This window comes from Mytilus galloprovincialis, chromosome 11 (genome assembly GCF_965363235.1).
Source record: "Mytilus galloprovincialis chromosome 11, xbMytGall1.hap1.1, whole genome shotgun sequence".
Lineage (NCBI taxonomy): Eukaryota > Metazoa > Mollusca > Bivalvia > Mytilida > Mytilidae > Mytilus > Mytilus galloprovincialis.
In genome coordinates this window covers 12,584,686-12,610,085 of record NC_134848.1, presented here as the reverse complement: position 1 = coordinate 12,610,085, position 25,400 = coordinate 12,584,686, and the positions used below count along the sequence as shown (strand labels likewise).

Below are 25,400 nucleotides of genomic sequence, written 5' to 3'. Positions count from 1 at the left end.
CTCAATACAAGCCAAATTAATAATGAACCCAGAAAGTAATCAATTTTTAATCATAAACTAATGATCTATACAAATATGAATAAAAGACAAAGTCGATAATGATGAACGATAAATTTATCAAACAAATTAAGTTTTTTTTTTCTACACGTAAATAGTATTTTCGGAAAGAGTGTGGACACCTGTGGTGTAACAACTTCTTGTGTACCGGGTGTCAAATAAAACTCTTTAACAGCGGGTTGTGATTTACCTGACCATCGGATAATTCCAGCCGAATATACATGTCACACTGTGAAATAATGTCTCCGAGACAGGTGTATATTTAATAGAAACCCATTATGAAACTGTCAAATAAAATTAACTCCGATATAATTTATTAAGAGTTAATTATTTAATATCGGGTTTTTTTAATACAATATCAAATAATGTCTCTTTTTCAATAATAGAAACTAGAGGCTCGCTCACCTTGGTCTATGTGAATATTAAACAATGGACACAGATGGATTCATGACAAAATTGTGTTTTGGTGATGGTGATGTGTTTGTAGATCTTACTTTACTAAACATTCTTGCTGCTTACAATTATCTCTATCTATAACAGTACTTTCTGTGGAAAATGTTATATTGAAAATCTTCAAATTTTAAGAAAATTGTTAAAAATTGACTATGAAGGGCAATAACTCCTTAGGGGGTCAATTGACTATTTTGATCATAGTGACTTATTTTTAGTTCTTACTTTGCTGTACATTATTGCTGTTTACAGTTTATCTCTATCTATAATAATATTCAAGATAACAAAAAAACAGCAAAATTTCCTCAAAATTACCAATTCAGGGGCAGCAACCTAACAACCGATTATTCGATTCATCTGAAAATTCCAGGGCAAATAGATCGTGACCTGATCAACAATTTTACTTCCTGTCAGATTTGCTCTTAATGCTTTGGTTTTTGAGTTATAAGCCAAAAACTGCATTTTACCCCCATGTTCTATTTTTAGCCATGGTGGCCATCTTGGTTCGTTGGCCGAGTTACCGGACACATTTTTTTAACTAGATACCCCAATGATGATTATGGCTAAGTTTGGTTAAATTTGGCACAGTAGTTTCAGAGGAGAAGATTTTTCTAAAAGATTACTAAGATTTACGAAAAATGGTTAAAAATTGACTATAAAGGGCAATAACTCCTAAAGTGGTCAACTGACCATTTTGGTCATGATGACTTATTTGTAGATCTTACTTTGCTGAACATTATTGCTGTTTACAGTTTATCTCTATCTATAATAATATTCAAGATAATAACCAAAAACAGCAAAATTTCCTTAAAATTATCATTTCAGGGGCAGCAATCCAACAACGGAATGTCCGATTCATCTGAAAATTTCAGGGCAGCTAGATCTTAACCTGATGAACAATTTTACCCACGTCAGATTTGCTCTAAATGCTTTGGTTTTTGAGTTATAAGCCAAAAACTGCATTTTACCCCTATGTTCTATTTTTAGCCATGGCGGTCATCTTGGTTTGCTGGCGGGGTCACCGGACACATTTTTTTAACTAGATACCCCAATGATGATTATAGCTAAGTTTGGTTAAATTTGGCCCAGTAGTTTCAGAGGAGAAGATTTTTCTAAAAGATTACTAAGATTTACGAAAAATGGTTAAAAATTGACTATAAAGGGCAATAACTTCTAAAGTGGTCAACTGACCATTTTGGTCATGTTAAATTATTTGTAGATCTTACTTTGCTGAACATTATTGCTGTTTACAGTTTATCTCTATCTATAATAATATTCAAGATAATAACCAAAAACAGCAAAATTTCCTTAAAATTACCATTTCAGGGGCAGCAACCCAACAACGGAATGTCCGATTCATCTGAAAATTTCAGGGCAGCTAGATCTTAACCTGATGAACAATTTTATCCATGTCAGATTTGCTCTAAATGCTTTGGTTTTTGAGTTATAAGCCAAAAACTGCATTTTACCGCTATGTTCTATTTTTAGCCATGGCGGTCATCTTGGTTTGTTGGCGGGGTCACCGGACACATTTTTTAAAAATAGATACCCCAATGATGATTATGGCTAAGTTTGGTTAAATTTGGCCCAGTAGTTTCAGAGGAGAAGATTTTTCTAAAAGATTACTAAGATTTACGAAAAATGGTTAAAAATTGACTATAAAGGGCAATAACTTCTAAAATGATCAACTGACCATTTTGGTCATGTTAAATTATTTGTAGATCTTATTTTGCTGAACATTATTGCTGTTTACAGTTTATCTCTATCTATAATAATATTCAAGATAATAACCAAAAAACAGCAAAATTTCCTTAAAATTACCATTTCAGGGGCAGCAACCCAACAACGGAATGTCTGATTCATCTGAAAATTTCAGGGCAGCGAGATCTTAACCTGATGAACAATTTTACCCATGTCAGATTTGCTCTAAATGCTTTGGTTTTTGAGTTATAAGCCAAAAACTGCATTTTACCCCTATGTTCTATTTTTAGCCATGGCGGCCATCTTGGTTGGTTGGGCGGGACACCAGACACATTTTTTAAACTAGATACCCCAATGATGATTATGGCTAAGTTTGGTTAAATTTGGCCCAGTAGTTTCAGAGGAGAAGATTTTTCTAAAAGATTACTAAGATTTACGAAAAATGGTTAAAAATTGACTATAAAGGGCAATAACTCCTAAAGTGGTCAACTGACCATTTTGGTCATGTTAACTTATTTGTAGATCTTACTTTGCTGTACATTATTGCTGTTTACAGTTTATCTCTATCTATAATAATATTCAAGATAATAACCAAAAACAGCAAAATTTCCTTAAAATTACCATTTCAGGGGCAGCAACCCAACAACGGAATGTCCGATTCATCTGAAAATTTCAGGGCAGCTAGATCTTAACCTGATGAACAATTTTACCCATGTCAGATTTGCTCTAAATGCTTTGGTTTTTGAGTTATAAGCCAAAAACTGCATTTTACCCCTATGTTCTATTTTTAGCCATGGCGGCCATCTTGGTTGGGCGGGCGGGACACCAGACACATTTTTTAAACTAGATACCCCAATGATGATTACGGCTAAGTTTGGTTAAATTTGGCCCAGTAGTTTCAGAGACGAAGATTTTTCTACAAGATTACTAAGATTTACGAAAAATGGTTAAAAATTGACTATAAAGGGCAATAACTCCTAAAGTGGTCAACTGACCATTTTGGTCATGTTAACTTATTTGTAGATCTTACTTTGCTGTACATTATTGCTGTTTACAGTTTATCTCTATCTATAATAATATTCAAGATAATAACCAAAAACAGCAAAATTTCCTTAAAATTACCATTTCAGGGGCAGCAACCCAACAACGGAATGTCCGATTCATCTGAAAATTTCAGGGCAGCTAGATCTTGATCTGATGCACAATATTACACAATATCAGATTTGCTCTAAATGCTTTGGTTTTTGAGTTATAAGCCAAAAACTGCATTTTACCCCTATGTTCTATTTTTAGCCATGGCGGCCATCTTGGTTTGTTGGCCGGGTCACCGGACACATTTTTTAAACTAGATACCCCAATGATGATTGTGGCCAAGTTTGGTTAAATTTGGCCCAGTAGTTTCAGAGGAGAAGAATTTTGTAAAAGTTAACGCAGGACGACGACGACGACGGACGACGGACGACGACGGACGCCGGACGCCAAGTGATGAGAAAAGCTCACTTGGCCTTTCGGCCAGGTGAGCTAATAATACAAATCAAAATTAAAATGACATTGAAATAAAAATTACGTATGAACTCAAATTATTCAATTAATTATGTGAAATTTAACACTGAAACAGTTAATTTATGCTTCAACATTCACCCTTTCTTCGAGTACTTTTAATACTTTGATAAAGACTCTATTACCCAAAGAGATCTCGCGAGGTTTAAATCTGGCCGTGTGATATTACGGGATATCGCCGAGTTGCCAATCTCTTGTTTTATATGTCTCTGATGTCATGTATGTATAGATACGATTAGATACTTTATTTTCCCATTGTCAAATTAGGCCCCCAGCGGGCAGAATCATATATACATGATACAACAATTTAATCTTAACAACATACAGTATTTAAAACGACATCATTTTAATATACAGTGAAACCTGTTTAAACCGAACCTCTACTGAACTAAAGGTTTTAAATTAGTTCGATTTTGGCCGATGTTCTGTTTTATCAGGTTCACAGAGCATACAATTTGACATGACGGTGCTTAAGAACTTGTTTGATTTATAAAGAATTTCGGTTTATGCAGGATTCGGTTTAGTCAGGTTTCACTGTATTGTTGAATTAAAAAAGAACGACCATGTATTTCGCTTCCAAAAAAAGGGGGTAATGGTTTTTGGTCGAGTCTGCGACTTGTGTGGCAGACATCTCGACATAGGGATAGTGACCCATAAAAAAGACTGGATGCTTCATACTTTGTATCTATACTTAGACGGTGTATCACCAGAGTGCACCTTTGGATGACTTTGTAAGTTATTGTTCTGAGTAAACTCTTGTCCATATACGTCACAACTTAGACGGTGTATCACCAGAGTGCACCTTGAGATGACTCTGTAAGTTATTGTTCTGAGTTTAATAACTCTTGTCCACATACATCACAACTTAGACGGTGTATCACCAGAGTGCACCTTGAGATGACTCTGTAAGTTACTTTTCTGAGAAAACTGTTGTCCATATACGTCACAACTTAGACGGTGTATCACCAGAGTGCACCTTGAGATGACTCTGTAAGTTATTGTTCTGAGTTAACTCTTGTCCATATACGTCACAACTTAGACGGTGTATCACCAGAGTGCACCTTGAGATGACTCTGTAAGTTATTGTTCTGAGTTAACTCTTGTCCATATACGTCACAACTTAGACGGTGTATCACCAGAGTGCACCTTGAGATGACTCTGTAAGTTATTGTTCTGAGTTAACTCTTGTCCATATACGTCACAACTTAGACGGTGTATCACCAGAGTGCACCTTGAGATGACTCTGTAAGTTATTGTTCTGAGTAAACTCTTGTCCATATACGTCACAACTTAGACGGTGTATCACCAGAGTGCACCTTGAGATGACTCTGTAAGTTACTTTTCTGAGAAAACTGTTGTCCACATACATCACATTTATAGGGTTTATCGCCAGTATGTGCTTTTGCGTGCCTCGATAACGAACCATACCGACTAAATCTTTTACCACACACATCACATACATGGGGTTTTTCTCCAGTATGTACGGTCATGTGGTTTTGCAAGCTATTAATCTGCGTAAACGTTTTACTACATATTTTACATGTGTGGGGTTTATAACCGGTATGTGTGTTCATGTGTCTCTTTAAGCGATACGTTCTACCAAACGTCTTTCCACATAAATCACACAAATGACATTCATGACGTTTATTACCTGTATGTATTCTCATGTGTTTCTCAAAGTTCCGGATCTCATTAAACCCTTTACCACACACATCACACGTGTGTAGTTCACCTCCAGTGTGTACTGTCATGTGTATTTGTAAATTTTGAATTTCACTGAAACCTTCACCACACATACCACACTTATAAGGCATGTCTCCAGGATGTATTCCCAGTTGTGTTATTAAGTCATCGCGCTGACTAAAGCATTCACTAGTGTGTGTGCCCATGTGTACTTGTAACTTTTCCTGTTTACTAAAACCCGCGCAACGTACATCACATTTACCAGTGTGTGTGCTCATGTGAACTTGTAACTTTTTCTGCTTCCTAAAACCCGCGCCACATACATCACATTTAAATTGTGTGACCACATTGTGAGTTTTATTGTGTCTTTTTAACCTGTAATGATCGCCAAAACTTTTACCACACAAACCACAATGATAGAATTTGTCGCTAGAATGTGATCCCAGGTGTTCCTTTAAATAAGAATGTTCGCCAAATCCTTTACCACATATACCACATTTGTAAGGTTTATCGCCAGTATGAATACGCCGCATATGTCTCTGTAAATCATAAACTCTGCCGAACCCTTTACCACATTCATTACATTTGTAAGGTTTATCTTCAGTGTGATTTCTCATGTGTACCTGTAGGTTATTAGGGCTCCAAAACCCTTTGCCGCATTCATCACATTGAATTGGCTTCGCAATACTATTTGTACAATCATGACTATTCTGTGCCTGTAAGATTCCAGTTTGATCCAATCCATTACTACATACAACATTTTTACCAGAGTTGTCTCCCGTATCCATGGTATCTGCATCCTGATGAATTATGTCTCTGAAAAAAACACTTTTAACAGAGTTGTCTCCCGTATCCATGGTATCTGAATTCTGATGCATGATGTCTCTGAAAAAAAACACCTTTACTAGAGTTGTCTCCCGTATCCATGGTATCTGTATTCTGATGCATGATTTCTCTGAAAAGAACACTTTTACCAGGTTTGTCTCCCGTATTAATGATTGTATTTGAAGTCTGATCCATAATGACCCGGTCTGCTCTTTCCCTATTATGAAAAAAAAGAATAGTGATCATTGCGTCTGTATGCTCAGCTAGCTACTTTTTGAAAATAAATTAACATATACTAGGATTTGATTGGAAAATTAAAATTGAGATGAAACGAAGTTAATGTTTATTGACCAATCATATTCCAGTATATACTAACAGTCTGAAACATACTATCTACATGTTGTTTACAAACAACCAAACAAATAGCAAGCAAGTTGATAAAAGTTTTGCTCTGCATGCTTTTATAGAAGAGCTGTAACATGTTTGCTATTCATAATATGATTTGATATTGTACTTTTTTGTCATTGACCTTTCTCGTCTCAGGATAGGACATCAAATACCGTAAAGTTAACTATATGTGTTCCAGTTCCGATCATTTCGACCATCAATCATGTTAATTCATGTACCGTTTTAATATGCATATATATATATATATATATCTATACTATTAAACGAGAAGACCTCATTTTTGGTGTCGCTTCTCTTCTTTCCACAATAAATTAATCAACACGCCTCTGTGTCCTATAGGTACAGTGCATAGTCGCATTAGTCATCCATTCATATGATTATTCAGATTGAGTTATTTTAGGAGAAAAACGAGAAAAAAGGCATCCGGGTATTGTCCCGTCATTGTACGAAATTTTAAGTCAGATTAGACTTCCGGTTTGCGTTTTTCTGTATACTTTAAACATACATACTACGAAGAAAGTGTATTTTCAGAATTTTATCTGCTATCATTTTCAAGTTTACTATCCACGGCAGTCACAGAGTTTATTAAATAGAGAGGGTCTGTATACTATATCAATGATCACCATGGATCGATTAGTAAACTTAGAATTGAAAGTAAATACACTTTATTAATTATTTCAGTATATCTATAATACTAAAATTACGAGGTCCAATTTGTCAGCCGTCATCACGTAAAAACGACGAATCACAGAATTCAACTTTATATATAACTAATATAGTACAAAGGTGTAGATTAAAAATTACACCACTCCAGGCCCTTTTGTGTTCCACGTAATTAATATTGCCAATAATTAAGAAGTTCCGGGTCGAGTCCGCTACCGATACCAATACCAATAGTATATTCACCTGTTAACTATTACCTTATCTGTACGTTCCGCATCTGACAGGCGCACCACCAAACGTTGTATTCAGGATTAATATGCTATATACACGGGTCATGACCACAGGGTTGACACTACTAAATTGTCAAATTGTTACCTATTGTAGTATTTTAATCAGTAAGACTTTCTAAGATAACAATACGAATACTAAAAATCTGGACTAAAAATAAGGCGTATAGGTACAGTTTTCAATTTGTTAGCGGGCATGACGTAAAACAGCGAATCAAAGAATTCAACTTTATTTATAACTAATATAGGACAATGCTGTTGATTAAAAAATACTCCATTCCAGGACCTTTTGTTTTCCAAATAATTAATATTATTATTTCAGTTCGACGGGTTCAAACAGAAAGACTTGAAAGCAGAGAAAAAACTGTGTATCTTATAATCGGCATGACTTTTTCAGATGACAATACTAATACTAAAATAAGGCTTGCGCATAGTTATATACTTTAATTCAGTCACAGACCCGTGATATCACGGGTGTGTTCTAGTATATATATATATATATATTGCACCCTAAATTCAATATTGAAATATTAATTATTAATACAAGTTTATTTGCTTTAACAATCTGCAATGTACACGAATTGTATTGCTTAATAATATTCGTAATATTATGTGCAATGTTCACAAAAAACTGCATGTAATAATCCTCTATGAGGGGGAGGACAGGGGTAAGGGAGACAGGGAGAAAGGGGGTAGGAGAAAGGAGAAAGGGGGTGGAGAAAGGAGAAAGGGGGTAGGAGAAAGGAGAGGAAGGCTGGGAGAAAGGAGAAAAAGTTGGAGAAAGGAGAAAAAATAAAATATCTCTCCTTTTAAAAAAATTTCTAATTTTCAAAAAAAAATATCTCAAAAGGAGATGTTTTATTCTAATGGGAGAAAGGAGAACGGGGTAGAAGAAAGGAGAAGAGGGGTGGGAGAAGGGAGAAGGATACCCCCTGTCCTCCCCCTCCTCTATTTACTAAGCATTAAATTATCAAATATGAGAGTTTAATTAGAAAGGCTGTGGATTTTCTATAAAATAATTTATAACCATATGTTTAGCATTGAATCAACATAAGGGTACATAATGGATTCGTTAAATTAGGATAAACGTCTTTCACTATTACTTTCGTCACTTCAATGGCTAAATTCTATTTGTTGCTAATGTATGTATGTACTTCGAGAGTGAAGACGCATCCCTTGATTCTGGTAGGGTACAGCGGATCCTTGTACACTCCCTAAGGATTAATGGAGGTGTGTCCTTTACAATATTAACCCACCATCAGAAGAGTCCCCACCTCAACACCGCCCAAGGGAGCGTGTAGGACATCGGGAAGTCTGATATTATGGTGGATGAAGCCGAACTACTCGGAGAGAATCACCGGGCATCTCGGCGGGAACATATGACCCGAAGAGATTTCAGAAGATTGATCTCCAGATCAAGCTGGGAACAATTTTGACCTACCGAGGCCGCCGAAGTATCGAAACTAGTTTAAACACCGGTCTGAATGTACCAGAGATGTGTGTGGGATGGTGAAAATCACCCTACTGATGTACTGAAAATTCAACGTCTGGAGTGAGAATCGAGCTCGGGACCTTCAGCACTGTAGCCATCGGTCTTAACCAGTAGACCATGAACCCAGGCTAATATGAATTAAAATTGTCATTCTGGCGTTCCATATATATATTTCTTAAGAAGATAATCTAAAAATAGTTATTAGTATCAAACAGTTCCTTTTCAGAATAGATTTGATTTCTTTATCTCTAACTTATTACAATATAAGTACTTATGATTGTGTAAAAACTCAACCACATCTCTCAATAATCCTAACGTAAGTATATTGGGGTATTTTTTTTCAAATTGAATAAAATAATAATAATTGTACATTTTCAAACTTTTTATATTTTCTCTTACATTATTTGACCAGTATTATATATTGAGGAAAACTGACAATAATATTTTTTTTTTTTTTATAATATAACCGAGTATACTCACGTTTTCTTGTTGATAATTTCACAGGGAAACTTGCCCGAGAACTCAAAAGTAAACACAAACAACGGGCGACAACCACTAACACAAATATTACATAGATGGAACGCCAGATTAACACTTCTTATAAAAAAGATTGCCAATGATACAACTCTCCAAAAGAGACAAAAATGACACAGAAGCAATTATAGGTCACATTTAAAGTCAGTGTATGTGCGTATCATATTAAATATTGATCAGTAACCAAAAATAATAAACAAAATAATATACAATTACTGTCTTTTGATGAGGTAAATATGTAGTTTTATTGACTTTTGAAAAACTGATATTCACTGAGGCCAACGGCCGAAGTGAATATCAGTTTTTCAAAAGTCAATTAAATCACATATTTACTGAAACAAAAGACAGTAATTGTTTTATTCCATATTCCGAGAGAAATTATTTACCACAAACAATTGTACATCAAACGTACGTTTTTTACCAAAATTATGCACGTAAAAGCACGCGACGTTTTGCGCGGTGAATATCCTTTTTCCGCAGTGAATATGCTTATTTATTCAAAATCCCCTTCATATAGAAAAACCTACTAATATTTTATCAATATGGAATAATATACAATTACTGTCTTTTGATGAGGTAAATATGCGGTTTTATTGACTTTTGAAAAACTGATATTCACTGAGGCCGACGGCCGAAGTGAATATCAGTTTTTCAAAAGTCAATTAAGCCCCATATTTACCGAAACAAAAGACTGTAATTGTTTTATTCCATATTCCGAGAGAAGAAAATGTATTTAATCACAAACATATACCAAAACAAATTTTACATGAAACATTTTACCATAACTTTGCATGTAAAAGCGCGTGACGTTAAGCGCGGTGAATAACACTTTCCCAGGTGAATATGCTTTTTTATTCAAAATCCAATTCGTATAGAGAAACCTACTGAAATAATACCAATATGGAATAAAAAAAATATTAAAAAAAAATAAATAAATAAAATATATGGAAAATAACTGCTAAAAGTAAAATTAAAATATATCCTTTAATTGCATGTTAAAAGTATTAAAAACCGTAAACTTCCCATGTAAAAGTCAAATAAAACATGTAAACCTCCTCTGTAAAAACACATAAAGACTTACAAAAAATGTAAATATAGTGTATATAATGTTGTTGTGTTACGATTGTTAATAATTTATTCTTCATGTATATATTATTTTTATTTTTTTTGGTGGTGGAGCTGTTCGACATACGGAAGTATGGTTACCCTATAAAGGGTGTAAAGATCCAGAGAAGAAGAAGAAGCATGTGGGGATGCGTAACCAAAATGGCTTCGTAGGCTACGAATATTATATTTATTCCTGCGGAAATTGTAATAGATCCCAGAATATTTCTTCCTTTTTGGAACTTAATTAATTTATGAAGCAACTTCTAATCCAAGCTTAAACGTACCCGAATCTGGTTTCAAAATTAAATGTCATCGGATCGGGAATATTAATATGTGAAATAAATCTGGAAATTTTCGCAATTATTAGCGAAAAAATATCAAATGTTACTCACAGAGATTTTATCATTTGCATTGTCAAAATCTCGACTTTTTTTTTTTTTAGTTCAATGCCAATTTTATTTTTATTATATCCCTAATAGATTTCGTAGAAACAACCCCTGTTAACTTTGAAAATTTTTCTTTAAAATATTAATTATAATTATTGACATAATGGAATAAACGATATTTCTCTTGATAATTATCACTAAAAAAGGCATTTCAAACAAGTCAAAAAAGAATACAAAACAGTTTAGGTTTTGAAAAAAGATTATCATGAATATATGATTATCATATCAAAATGCATCTAGTTTTAGAAATTTCTAACTTTAAATTGATTGTATACACTCAAACTTTATTTTAAGTCGGAATATAGATATTTTATTTTTTGTTTCTGTCAAATTCGATTTTTTAGAAAATAATTTTCACCCTAGAGTTTTTTTTAACATACATTACATTTATTCAAGTGTAGGATAATTTCATTCTTTTAATGTGCATTTATGTTTAATATCTATTTTTTATTCTAACTAATCCATTAAATACAAATTATTATAAATTTATCATTATCGAATTTAAAGAAATTTAAATCCCTGCATCCCGTAATTCAAAAGAAGAATTCCTGGATCGCGAAAGGAGCAACCCTAAAATCCTGAGCTAAAAAATACCAGACCGCGAAGTCCCCCAAAAAAGGTCTTTTGAATTACTTAATTCACAAAATCAGCAAATAACCGATAATGTTCGTGTATCTTTCACGTTTCATTCATTGAGTATGATTTAATTTTGGATGTAACACATCTACCGATTGGCTGACGTCGTTTTGTTTATCAGTTTAAAGACATAAATTTGTCATGCGACCGTGACATCATCAAAGTTTTTTTCATGATATATTCCGGTTTAAAATGGAAATAAGAATTAAATTATAAGGAATGACAGTAATATTTTTTCTGTCTATTCGAAATAAAGGACCGTTCAATATTTACCAGATGGATGGGCCGGTGCATTCTAAATATTGTTTCAGTAAAAAAGGTAATGCCCATCCTTTTAAATTCTGAAAAAAAGTCCTTGCCCATCTAAAAAAATCTATAAAAAAGTCCTTGCCCCTTTAAAACTATAAGACTAATCAAAAATGATTAAGGTTCTTTTTCTATTTTAAAGTTTTTAAATTTGTATGTCTTGAAATCAAAGAATAAATAGACTGTGGTGTTAATACAATATAATGTATATATTTATGTGTGTATCAGGACCAAACATTTCATTGTTTTTTAAAGATTTGATTTTATATGTAGGGCCTCAAATACAATATTGATTTAAAATAAAGGAAATAATTTTAATTAAGGAACAATAACTCTTGGACTAGTAAACATATTATCATATGCTGAATTACTAATAATTGTCCTAATAACAGAGCATGTTTATAGTTCAAATATCAATGTCCCTTTATCTATTCTACTTTTCAAAAAAGAAATTATGGTCTTTTCAAGCAAATATTGGTAGACATGTTTTTGACTTTGATGCAGCCTTTTTTGCCTATTAATTAATTCACTAGATTTTACAGCTAAACACCAAACTATCAAACAACCTGGCATTCTGTAAGATCAATATATAAATGAGATAGCTGTACAGTTATATAAAAATCTAATTTGATTAGAAAAAGTTATTAAAAATTTTAAAGGTGACCATATGAATTTTTCTTAAACCTTTTTATTAAATCTATAAGAATGACAGCAACACACCAAACTACCAAACAACTTGGCATTCTATAAGATCAATATATAAATGAAATATCTGTAAAGTTTTATGAAAATCCATGTTGATTTGAAAAAGTTATAATTTTTTTTAAAGATGACTATCTGGATTTAGCCTAAACTGAAAATTTGAGCTTTTTTTAACCTTTTTATTAAATCTATAAGAATGACAGCAACACAATAAAATACCAATCAACCTGGCATTCAGTAAGATCAATATCTATAATACTAAAATTACGAGGTCCAATTTGTCAGCCGTCATCACGTAAAAACGATGAATCAAATAATTCAACTTTATATATAACTAATATAGTACAATGGTGTTGATTAAAAATTACACCACTCTAGGCCCATTTGTTTTCCACGTAATTAATATTGCCAATAATTAAGAAGTTCCGGATCGAGTCCGACACTGATACCAATAGTATATTCACCTGTTACCTATTACCTTATCTGTACGTTCCGCATCTGACAGGCGCACCTCCAAACAGTGTATTTAGAATTTTGCTGTATACTAGCTGTTGAGTAAAAATTCTCCATTCCAGGCCTTTTTGTTTTCCAAATTATTAATATTACCAATAATTGATAGGTTCCAGGTCGACGGGTTCAAACAGAAAGATTTTATAAGCAGAGAAAACTGTGCACCTTATACATGTTATAATCGGCATGACTTTATCAGATGACAATACCAATACTAAAATAAGGCATACGCAAAGTTATATATCAGTCACGAACCCGCGATATCACGGGTGTGTTCTAGTATAAATGAAATATCTGTAGAGTTTTATGCAAATCCATGTTTATTTAAAAAAGTTATAAAAAAAATTAAAGATGACTATCTAGTTTCAGCCTAAAATTAAAATTTTAGTTTTTTTTACATATTTATAAAATCCATAAAAATGACAGCAATACACCAGAGTACCAAACAAACTTGCTTTCTGTAAGATCAACACATAATTGAGATAGCTGTAGAGTTTTATTAAAATCCAAGTTGATTTGAAAAAGTTATGAAAAAAATTAAAGGTGACTATCTGAATTTAGCCTAAAATGAAAATATGAGTGGTTTTTTTTCTTACCTATCAATTAAATCCATTAATTTAACAGCAATACACCAAACAATTAAGCAACTTGGTATTTTAAAAGGTCAAAATATTTTAAAAGATAGTCCAAACAGATAATTCTAGCTTATTTATTCCTTAACTAAATCCTTAGAATTGACAGAAATGAACCAACCTAGTTTGTTGAGACATGTTTTGAGTGCCAGCAAAATAAATTTCCTACAAAATAAAATTGATAGCAATATTTTACCTATAAAAATGTTCTGGCCAATCCACTAAACATTTAAAAAAAAGTTCTTGCCCATCCAAATATTTCCACAAAAAAGTGCTTGCCCCGACCCATTTTGCACCAGCCCATCCATCTGATAAATAATGAAAGTTATATATATTCGCGACGATTTATATTCCCGTTATTTTTCTACTCGCGAAAATAAGTTAACAGTATGTATTTTCCTACTCCCCTTATGATTGTCAGAAAATTCAATATTCCTTTCATTATAGCTGACTATATGGTATGGGCTTTGCTCATTGTTTAAGGCCGTACGGTGACCTATAGTTATTATTTCGGTGTCATTTTGTTTTTTTGTGAAGAGTTTTTGTCTCATTGGCAATCATAACCCATCTTCTTTCTTTATATTATGTGGACAATCTTATCCAGTTTGACATATCTCAGTCTCTATAATGTTTACAAGTTCAACTCGTTCACCCAAAAAAATTTACAAAATACAGTGAAACCTGACTAAACCGAATCCTGCATAAACCGAAAACTTGCATAAAATAAACATGTTTTTAAGCACCGTCATATCAAATTGTATGCGTTGTGAACCTGATAAAACCGAACATCGGCAAAAACGGAACAAAACCTTAAGTCCCGTAGAGGTTCGGTTTAAACTGGTTTCACTGTACTAGTATATTGCTTCATGTGTAAGGTGTCCCTATCACGTGATGTTGTCATTCAGGTGGCATTTTTGAGGCCCCTCATGGAGGGGGGGGGTCCTAGTAATCACATAATCACCATTTTTTTGCCAATATAATCACATAATCATTAAATATTTGCCTTGGTAATCAAAAATTGATTATCTTTAGTAATCAAATAATCATAAACTAAAATCTTTGTAATCATTAAATAACAGTTTAAATGTTAAATATTTAATAACAAAAAAGCTTCAACAGTTGTAAATAAAATCTGGGTCTGCTCTGAAATGTCTATCTCTTTTACTCTTTCTTTGGTTTTCTTTGGGAAGCTCTTCCTCTTCCTCATCCATCTCCTCTGGTGAAATAGTAGCACCCGCATCTTTTGCTGGAAGAATAGATGTATACAATTCTACTGAGAGAATAATAGTATCATCTTCCACCTCAACATCCTCAAGCTCTATTGTTCCTAATATGACACTACTTTTGACCTTAGTGTTCATTCCACTAACAAACTGAAGAGGAAGAAGATTGGCCTGATGGTACATTATACATTTTACCTCTTCTTGCAGTTCAACCAAGTGTTCTAACAATTTGGCAACAACCAATTTCTGATTCAATTTCAGATATATTAATGTTTTATTACTAAGTATTATTTTCTGGCTTGATTCATTAGATTTTCTGGTGTCTTTTTGAAGACAGTTGTCAAGATTACCAACATCTATCTCTTTAACTGCTGTATCACCTTTTTCATAACATGTTAATGGTAATGTTCCGGGCTTATCTTTAGTTGTTAAACCCCTGACTGTGTTTTGTCTGACACTCTGACCAAACTCTGAACGCCAACATCTTAATTTTGACATTTGATCTGCACTCAATTTCTTTTTCACAGGCAAGTCCATTCTTGGTATTTCTTGAAATGAGACATATGAGTTGTCTGTTCGATGATAATATGAGTTTTCACCAGTGAAATAAACAAAACTGGATTTAGTTACTCTTTTCAGAAGTTCTCGTGTGCAAGAGTGAAATCTTTGACTAAACTGAAGAACAAGAGGCATGTCATTTCCTTGCCTCATTTTTGCAAAGAGATTTTCAACAACTAATGTTAGACAAGACTTGATATTCAATCTCTCCTCAAATGTTGGTTTGACTTTCCTTACAAGATCAAGTACTTGTTGTAAGCTGTCTATCATCATCTTCAGGTCTGAAACTGACTGAGCAGAACATGCACCCTCTGGACCCTGTAAAGTTTTGTTAATTCCTGTAAACTCTCTAATACGTTCATTGCATTGAATGAGAAACTCATATACTTTCTGTAAAACAGCAATCCTGTCTTCAAAACTATCTTCATTACTAACATTTGGCAAAGTGACACCAATTGCTTTGTGGAACATGTTAAGGAACTCAAGAAATTTGACAAGAGGGGAAGAACTAATGACCATTCTCACAGATCCTGCAGCAATGTCTGTCACGAAGATTGTACCCTGTTCTGTGCACAATCCTGCTGGTTGTTGAAACTCAGCTTCTACACCATCTCTGTGCCCCGTTTTTCCCACTCCTGCATAATCAGTTAAGGTATTACTCCTATGCATACCAGATAAAAGTTTTATTTTCTTATCCTGTATGTCAGTCAAAACAAGACCATCATGATAAACTGCAATTCCAAAAGCTTGTTTTAAATCTGATCCATTTGAGACTAATTTCGTTACATTTTCAGCTAATTTTTCCCCGTTTCTTTCGATACTGAAAATACCTCCTTTTGCCAAATCAGATGATGCAAAATATACATAATTGTCTTTCAAAACCATGTTGTAAATGAGTGGTATGCAAGTGTAAACTATCTGTATAGTACTTGCTGTTACAGTAAGTCCATTGCTTGTCAAAGTGAGCATACTTATATTTCCTGATTTTAAGTCTGAAACAATCAATTTATCTGCTCCTATAGTACAAAGTCCTGCAGGGGCATCTATTTCATGATCCATGATTTCAAGTTTTTTGGCTTTTTGTCCTGATCCAATTACATTTCCTGAACTTTCTGTGCTGACTTGATTATCTTTAATCCATTTTTGTAACTTTTGTTGCAAGTCTGCTTTCTTCAGGGTTCTATCTTTATTTTCCTATAACCCCTGGTCTTTGAGAGCTTTTTGCAGTTGCTTTATGGTCATTCTGTCGGGATCGTAAACAGAATTTCCTTTCAAATCTAAAAAGAATATGGCTTTCTCTGTTAAATCAGACACATAAATAACCTCCTTAGTATAGGCAACCCCAATAGGATGGTTTAACTTTCCTGTAATTTCTACAACATCAACGGGATAATGCAATCGTGCAGAAAACAGTTTGCCTTTGGCTGCATCAGCTATCAGTAGCATCCCATTTTCAGTAATACAGACTGCAATGGGTGAAGACAGTGTCCCCTTTTTGTTGTCTTCATATAAACGGTATTTTTCTGGTATTATTGTATGAGTTATTGTCTTAATACCTGAAACAATGTTTCTCACTGGTTTACTTGATATCTCCAAAGATGCATCAACATCCATTCTATCTCTATTTCTGCATGCTGCAACTGTCAGGTGTGGTCTTAGTTTATCTTTTAAACTTGGGTCTCCACGTAATGTTCGAAGAAGTACCCGATTGATGCGGCATCCATCAACGAGAAGAAACCAATTACTGAAGTGTCTGGCTAAACGCTTTCCTACATGGACACCATCTGGTACACAACATGCAAGTGAGACATTCGGATCAATGCTTCCATTTTTTTTTCTTTCTTCAAACATTTCTTCTGCACCTTTATTTTTTGATTCGGAGTCCATAGTAATCGCAAGAACCATTAGCTTTACACATTTTTCTTTTTGTCTTAAACAGTTGCCACAACATCGAAGGGAAGGGTCTATGTGACATTGTCCATTTCGTTTACAGTCTTGGCAAACGGATCTTTGTTCTAAACAAGTTTCACATTTTGATGAGCAGTTACCACTTACAATCACTCCATTTTCAGTGTTAATGTGACCAGATTTTATGCACTGCAAACATATTTGCAATTGATTACAATGGAGATTGAATTTTTCAAAAGTCTCAGCAGAAGAAATTCCTTTACAATTATAATCAACACCTACAGGAAGAGTCAGTTTATTATCCAGGGAAGTGAGACATGTAACTTCAGCTTCTTGCACAAACAAACTTTTTAGCATTTCCGGAGAGGGATTAGGGTGCCTTTCAATGAATTCATTATCTATTTTCAATGTTCCGCCTATCAATACACCTTGCCTAATGTCGACCATTAGCCCAGGTTTTAACGCCATTCCATCTTTCTGCATTGCAACCGGTATAACTTTTGTGTAACCATTGTTAAGTAAAGAAGTTACGACAGAATCCTCTTGAGCACAAATTTCCAAAAAGCTTCTTAAAAGGTTACAATGGATACCATTTTCTGTTGTATATCCACTTACATTTTTGTGTCTTGCAAAATGGCTAGGAAGTGGAAGATTCCATGACTTCCAATCCAAGTGTTTAATACCACCCTTTCCTGTTCCTAAAAACCCTGGACCTCTGAGGATATTCAAGACCTTCTTATGTCCATGATATTCAATTGTTTCTACAAACTCAAGAATTCTTTCATCCCAATGAAATTGTTTTTTAGGATCTTCTACTTGTTTCACAAAATTCAAAACATTATCAATGTACACATAAAATATGTGATTTTTCTGCAAAAGCCCTGAATTGAGCACGTCCTGAAGTTTCTCACATATACTATCCCAATAGGTAAATCTCCTGAAATAAAAACAAAACACAATTATTATGGTGTGGGATGTGGTAACAATAAATAATATTGCCTAGGCACAATTTGAATTATGATTTGCAAAAATTCATCTTCGTGTAAATATTTGTGATTGGACAATATTAAACCATGGAAGTAGGCATAGTTTTGACTAGTGATCACTAGATTGAACTAGACAATGAACTATATTGGTATGTTTTCATGTGTGTGTGAACCTGACTGATCCTGTATACATAACCAGGGACGTATATATATGTCCTTGACATAACACACTTTTATGTCATAGGTTTAAATGAGTATCAAAATTCGTTAGATTATTGACATAACTGGTAAATACATTTCATTTCTGATCATTTCTTTCTGATAAATCTAATGATGGCTAATGCAATCTGTTGTCATGTGTTTTCAAGTACTGAATGCGAGATGTTTTTTCAAGTATTTAATGTTAGAGAACCACTCGTGCAAAGATCTATCTTGGATCACATAGCAATTGTTATAAAGTATGAAATTCATGATGGTTGTTGAAGGCCATATGGTGGCTCTAAAGGTCAGATTCTAAACATCAACAAAAACAGTGTACATTAAATATTAAAACAAGAAGCTCCCAGGAGCCTGTAGCGCTCACCTGGTCTTTCAGTTGGCATGTCAGAGGGAATAACTCCAAACGAGTCATAAGATTTTTCTGAAATGTTGGTACATAGAATCTGGGTGTCCATGGGGTCCAAAGTTTAACAAAGGCTTTTTTGAGAAAAGGCTTTAAAAATCTTCTACTGGAGAACCAGCAGTAGCAAGGCATCATAATTTGTCTGAAACCAGTAGGACATGATGTTTCAAGTTTATACAAATGAAGGTCCCAGAGTCCATGTGGTCCGAGCACTTGGGGTTCAAAGTTAGGCTTTAATGGGAAAAAGCTTTAAAAATCTTCTTCTTAAAAACCAGCAGTAGCAAGACAGTTGTGATTTGTCTGAAACATCAGTAGGACATGATGTTTCAAGTTTGTACAAATGAAGGTCTAGACCTTCATTTGTACAAACTCTACTGCTGCTTCAGACAAAGTATGACTCCCTTGCTACTGCTGGTTCTTCTTCAGGAGATTTAAAGCTTTTCCCATTTGAAACCCATTTTAAAACTTTCTTTGGACCCCATGGACCACCATATGAACAAACTAGAATCCCCAACTACCAAGGATCATCCCTACCAAGTTTGGTTAAATTTGGCCCAGTGGTTTCAGAGGAGAAGATTAAAATGTGATAATTTTATGACAGACGCTCAGTGGTGACCAGTGGTAGCAAAAGCTCACATGACCCTGTGGGTCAGGTGAGCTAATAAGACATTTAGCATTGAAAGTTTATCCCTGAGTCAAGAATTTACCTAATATTGTCAGAAATTTGGTCTGCGTAAACTGCTGTTGACAAACCATCTGAATCATATTCACTCTCAGATGATAAGCTTGAAACACTTTCAAAACTGGATGTAAAGTCATGTAGCTCATTCTCTAATATGCAACTTGATTCTCTAAATGATGCAGGAGAACATGGGGGACTTTCATCAAGCCATGTATTGTCTTGTACATCTTGCAACATTAGACTATAAAAAACAAGAAATATTTCATGACACCTTTTATTATACATCTAATACAATAAAATAAAATGAACTAGAACGACTAGCAAGCAATGACTAGATTTTCATCTTAAATTCTAATAAAACAATAAATGAATAAAAATACAACAAAACCTTCATTTGCCACAACATGGACAATAACAAAATCAAACAACTTAATAACAAACTCTTAGAACGAGGTAAACATTTGGTTGGTTTTTGTAATCAGTTACAAAATTAAAGGTTGAATAATTAAAATAATTGGCTTTTCTGGGCACAGCATGATAGCACGGACTGCAACATGTCACTGAAGTAAAGTTGAGAGTTGAAGCAAGTGAGAACATAGAACTTTGTTGATCACAAAATGATATTAAAATTCTACAAAACTCATTTCATGCATATGAAGTCTAACAACTATTGACAGCAAACAATCATGGACCAATCAGTTTGTAGATCTGGTCTAACTGTTAGTTTTGTAGTTAAGGTATATAAACCCCTATGTTTTATTTTAAGCGATGGGGGCCATGTTTTTTTTTCAAGACTGATATAATGGATAAAATTGAAAAAAAAGACACATACATGACATAAAGATAAATTGCATTTTTTTTGCAGTTGTATAAAAACAATATGTAAATAAAAATGTGTAAATAAAAAATCACATCACAAAAAGAGATAAAAAAAAGTACAGTGAAACCTGTCTAAACCGAATCCCTTTGGGACAAAAATTTGTATTCAGTTTAGACAGGTATTCGGATTACACAGGTTTTATTTGTATAGACATGATAGATACTTAAAACGGGACTATATATGGAGTTTGGTTTACACAGATTTTCGGTTTACTCAGGGTTCGGTTTAGACAGGTTTCACTGTATAACAATATTCTTGAATACAAATTTATACATTGAAACTGTAATGTATGGTGTTTGTCACATATCATTAAAAACCCACAGACAACCCTATATATTGAAGTCACAACTTGTTTCATTTACAAAACTATTGTCATATGAAATTCAAATGGACAGATATAACTGGTAAATGCTTATAGCACGTGAATATTCATTTGATGTCAACAAATGAAGATAAAGTACTTTCTTGCTTACATATCAGAAGGATCCTCATCACTGGGAAGTCCCCCACTGTGAAGTGAATCATCACTTTGAACCTCATCCAATTTAGAAGAAGTGGACTTTTTTTCTTCTGATGTAGAATGTTTCAACAAAAACTCTTTTAATTTCACAGCTGATCCAGAAGTTGCTGCCTTTTGGACCCTCTTTGCATTACAACTTTTCATATCTAAAAGTAAAAAAAATTGTATACAGGTCATATTGGTCTACAGATACTACAACTAAAGTTATTGACATAATCATTAAAACAAAATATCCAAATTACTGCAATCAGAATGACCAATTCTGGTGTTTATATTTCAATGTGGGGGAATAGAATAAAGAATGGTAACAGAAATGTGTCAAAGCGACATTAACCCAACTAAAATGTACAAAACAACCCAAGGCCACCAATGGACCTACGTATATAACACAGCGATTAATCCTGTACCCAGAGGCGGGCTTTATGTTTATAAGGGGTATTGAGTAAAACAGAGAAATAGATCTTTAGTGATCTTTAGTAAGTAAGGTTGTTTTAAAAGAAAGTTGATTGCTGTCGGAAGTATTGTTACCTTTGATAATGCAGTATGGTTAAACATAAGGTAATATTTATATTTTATTTTTAATTCACATGCTCTAAAACTTAGTTGGTTAACTTTAAAAGGCTGTTTGTTCCTTAAGGGGGGAGGGGAGGGGGGGTAGTGTGTCCATCTGTAACAATCTTGTAGACACTATAACAGCCAGTCCTTAATTTTATATAGCATACATATATCCCAGTGCTTTTAAGAATTGGGGAAAATATGGTGCTTCATGCCATTCAAAAGACTGAATTGTCATAAAGGGTGTAATTATTACTCAATCAAAATAGCTTTAACATTTGATTGCATATCATATAATAGTAAGATTAAGGTATTAGTTATACATGTATAACAAATCTTGCTAACAATAAAGTGTGCTTGTTTCATATATATACTTACGCTTATTTAGATTAGTCGTACCAAAAGATCTATGCAAATGTATGTCTACACTGCATGCACATGACACTAAGGTGGGTGATTTGATGACGACATCAGGAAACTTGTCTTTTACTTCTAAAATAATACACAGTAATCAGTATTAAAGGTTGAGATACATCAAAGCATTTTAAAGATATAACACTGTTAAAGATAAAGCTACTTGCATAGTATCCATAAAGTGTAATAATGGTTTTATCTTCATCATTTAGTCATTGTTAAGCTAAGCTGCTCTTAATATTTATCTGTGAGTGATTGATTGATGGTTTAATGCCACGGCTGCATCGATAGCTTATTAATATAAGGTGTATGTGTATATGAAATGAATATATATGAAGCCTGTTTTGTATCATTTATATATACTGAACTGAATCTTTACCTTGCTAGCAAACAAGGTAACAATACTCTTCTCAGACACATTATTGATTCCTGAGCCAACCAGTCATTACTCCAAATTCTGAATGTTGTGCTTTTTTTTTATTTACAGTACATATATTTCAAGAAATCGTCAATTGATTATAATATTGTTATAAGTTTTTAAATAAGAAAAATACCTACAATCTCACTTACTTTTTTTAAATATCAACATTCTATTTTCTGCATTTTTAGGAGGCCTTCCGACATTTGCCTTCTTTGCTGGTTTGACATCATCCGATTCAGCTGGTAATTTTCTTTTTGCCATTGATTTTTTGTCCATCAATATCTGGTTTACTGATCTCACTTCCGTCTCTACTGCTTTAACTGAAAATTAATGAATTGGGTCATTAATAACAATATTTACAGTGACACTAAGTACATGTAATGACAGTTGAAACAACTGTATACATGTTTATTGATACAATTTGATATGCAAACATAATGGATATAAATAGACAGTGGCAAATCCAGATTTTTTTAAAAGGAGAGGGGGGGGGGCTAATTTTTTTTTCAAAATAAAAGGGGACTGGATAAGAATTTGGGGATACAGGATATTGCAGTTTAAATGTTTTGTGTTTTTAAACTTTTTTTTCTTCTTTGTCTGCATCCACGCCTATCTTCGGGAGTGCGCTAGGTTGCACCTGCCTCATATTAAAAATTATCCAAAATGTTTGAATTTGTATACCTATAATCTCATAATTTTGTTGAATAAGTGGCATCATTAATGTGAACTGGCTTTCTGTGTCAATAGCAAACACTCTGCCTTTTGGGAACTCTGGCTCTGGCTCCATTCTCCTAACGCTGAGCTTGATTTTATAGTTCATCACAAATATTTCATTTGCTCTTTCTTTAATGCCACATGTTGCGTTCATCCGTTCTAAAACTTCTGACAGACTTTCCACACTGTCCTCGTCATATTTGAAGAAAAATGACCAACGTACAGCCGGTTTATCCTGGCCTGCTTTGTAGATAGCGCACGTCACTTCGTGCAATACCTTTTTTGATGTCATATTCGTGTTCTTACCAAACTTTCTACATGATAACTGGTTCCTTACTGTTATTTCATACAGAACGCTAAGGAACGCAAGTCAAAAACGGGAACCGGAATAAATTAAAATGTAAAATTAAACCGATATCGGGTTTCTAATTTCCGTAAATTGAGATTGCTGTGCGTTTACACGCTAGGTGATCGTAGGTATAGTTGATCAAAGTTATCAGTTATATTTTAGATAATTTAAAAAACCTTTTAGATCATTTTATTTTTTTTAAACTTGGTAATCATCTAATCAAAAATACAGTCCTAGGTAATCAAATAATCATGAAATATTTGGCTTAATAATCAAATAATCATTAAAAAAACGGCCAAGTAATCACATAATCAAAAACCCCATGAGGGCCCTCATTTTTAACGTTTGCATATAATCGTGAGGTTTGGCCTGCCATTAAACTAGGTTCCATAAAAACATCTTAAAATGTCTTGCACCAAGTCATAAATAGGGCAGTTTCTATCAAATATTCCTTTTTTTTTTTTTTTTTTTTTAATTTTTTTTTTTTTCATGAATTTACGAGTATCAACATATATTTATCTTGTGGCACAATAAGCAAGCAAATGAAATAAATAAGCATAATAAGCATTCTATGAACTAACACTTAGAAATCTATGGATTAAGTATAGTAATAACATTTTCATTCATATAGTAATAGTAGTGCGAGAAATATATGAGCATGCATACATATGGTATAACAGTGTACAAATAATTTCAAATGCTCATATACATACATGTATCAATTTAATCAATAATCTTAGCCCAGGGGTTCCAGTAGAAGTTGTGTTCTTCCACACTTAAGTATTTTGAAGAAACATGTTTCTCTAAAATCAAGTTTTCTTTTATGTAATTTTGAAGACCTTTTATATTAGGTTTTATATCTTGCATTTTACATCTGTAAATAAAGAAATTCGTCAGTAATGTAACTTTATTCTTAATAAAATTCAGTTTATAATTTTCATAGAGGTCAAAAAGGACAAGAACCTTATCGAAAATCCATGAATTTAGATTGTGCCAAATGTCGGCTACAATATGACAACCCCAAAGTAAATGTGTTCTATAGTTTCAGGCTCTTCCTTGCAAAATGTACACAAATTACAATTAACAAGCTTCTTTTTAAATAGTAAAGCATTTGTCCCTAAAATATAATGAATAATTCTATATTGAAACCAACATAACCTAGTGTTTTTTGAAACCTTGGTAACACACAAGTGTATTTTTTCCAATTTTCTACAACTTTGTTAAGAATACCTTCCCATTTCTGCTACAAAATTTGTAGGTAAAATTCCTTGATTTAAAATAGTATACATGTTCTTTGAGCCTTTTTCGGACTTGAAGAACATATTTATGTTAAAAGGTATAATAGCCTGATGTATTTTTTCTCTTTCAGTGTTGATTCCAATGTCTTGTAGCCACTTTTTTTAGTGCTAATGTAAGTCCATTAAACTGAAGAAACATGGGTTTGAAATTAAACATAACTTCAAAATTATCATACGTTAATATATCTCCATGTTCATCTAACAGGTCATTTACAGTCCATACCCCATGATGTGCCCAATTTTTATAGTAAACGCTGACATTATCAATTTT

At 33.4% G+C, this 25,400-nt stretch overlaps 2 protein-coding genes across 2 annotated transcripts; both read right to left on the bottom strand.

The window, feature by feature from the left end:
- Positions 1 to 33: 33 nt before the first annotated feature.
- Positions 34 to 9,664, bottom strand: LOC143051660 (uncharacterized). Its single transcript, XM_076224558.1, has 2 exons — positions 9,607 to 9,664; positions 34 to 6,493 (listed from the first exon to the last, which is right to left on the bottom strand). Exon 2 carries the CDS (start codon positions 6,327 to 6,329, stop codon positions 5,052 to 5,054), a length of 1,278 nt encoding a protein of 425 aa, XP_076080673.1. The 5' UTR covers positions 6,330 to 6,493; positions 9,607 to 9,664; the 3' UTR covers positions 34 to 5,051.
- Positions 9,665 to 16,984: 7,320 nt separating this feature from the next.
- On the bottom strand, positions 16,985 to 23,832 carry LOC143051659 (uncharacterized). Its single transcript, XM_076224557.1, has 5 exons — positions 23,450 to 23,832; positions 22,918 to 23,088; positions 22,312 to 22,425; positions 20,004 to 21,524; positions 16,985 to 18,625 (listed from the first exon to the last, which is right to left on the bottom strand). Exons 1-4 carry the CDS (start codon positions 23,772 to 23,774, stop codon positions 21,328 to 21,330), a joined length of 807 nt encoding a protein of 268 aa, XP_076080672.1. The 5' UTR covers positions 23,775 to 23,832; the 3' UTR covers positions 16,985 to 18,625; positions 20,004 to 21,327.
- Positions 23,833 to 25,400: the final 1,568 nt, after the last annotated feature.

Excerpts from the sequence above, each read along its gene's own strand:
- LOC143051660 (XM_076224558.1), bottom strand. The coding sequence starts at position 6,329 with ATGCATCAGAATTCAGATACCATGGATACGGGAGACAACTCTGTTAAA.
- LOC143051659 (XM_076224557.1), bottom strand. The coding sequence starts at position 23,774 with ATGACATCAAAAAAGGTATTGCACGAAGTGACGTGCGCTATCTACAAA. Across the intron at positions 23,089-23,449 it reads ACAAAATTATGAGATTATAG|TTAAAGCAGTAGAGACGGAA; the intron begins GTATACAAATTC and ends ATTAATTTTCAG. Across the intron at positions 21,525-22,311 it reads TACGACTAATCTAAATAAGC|ATATGAAAAGTTGTAATGCA; the intron begins GTAAGTATATAT and ends TTTTACTTTTAG.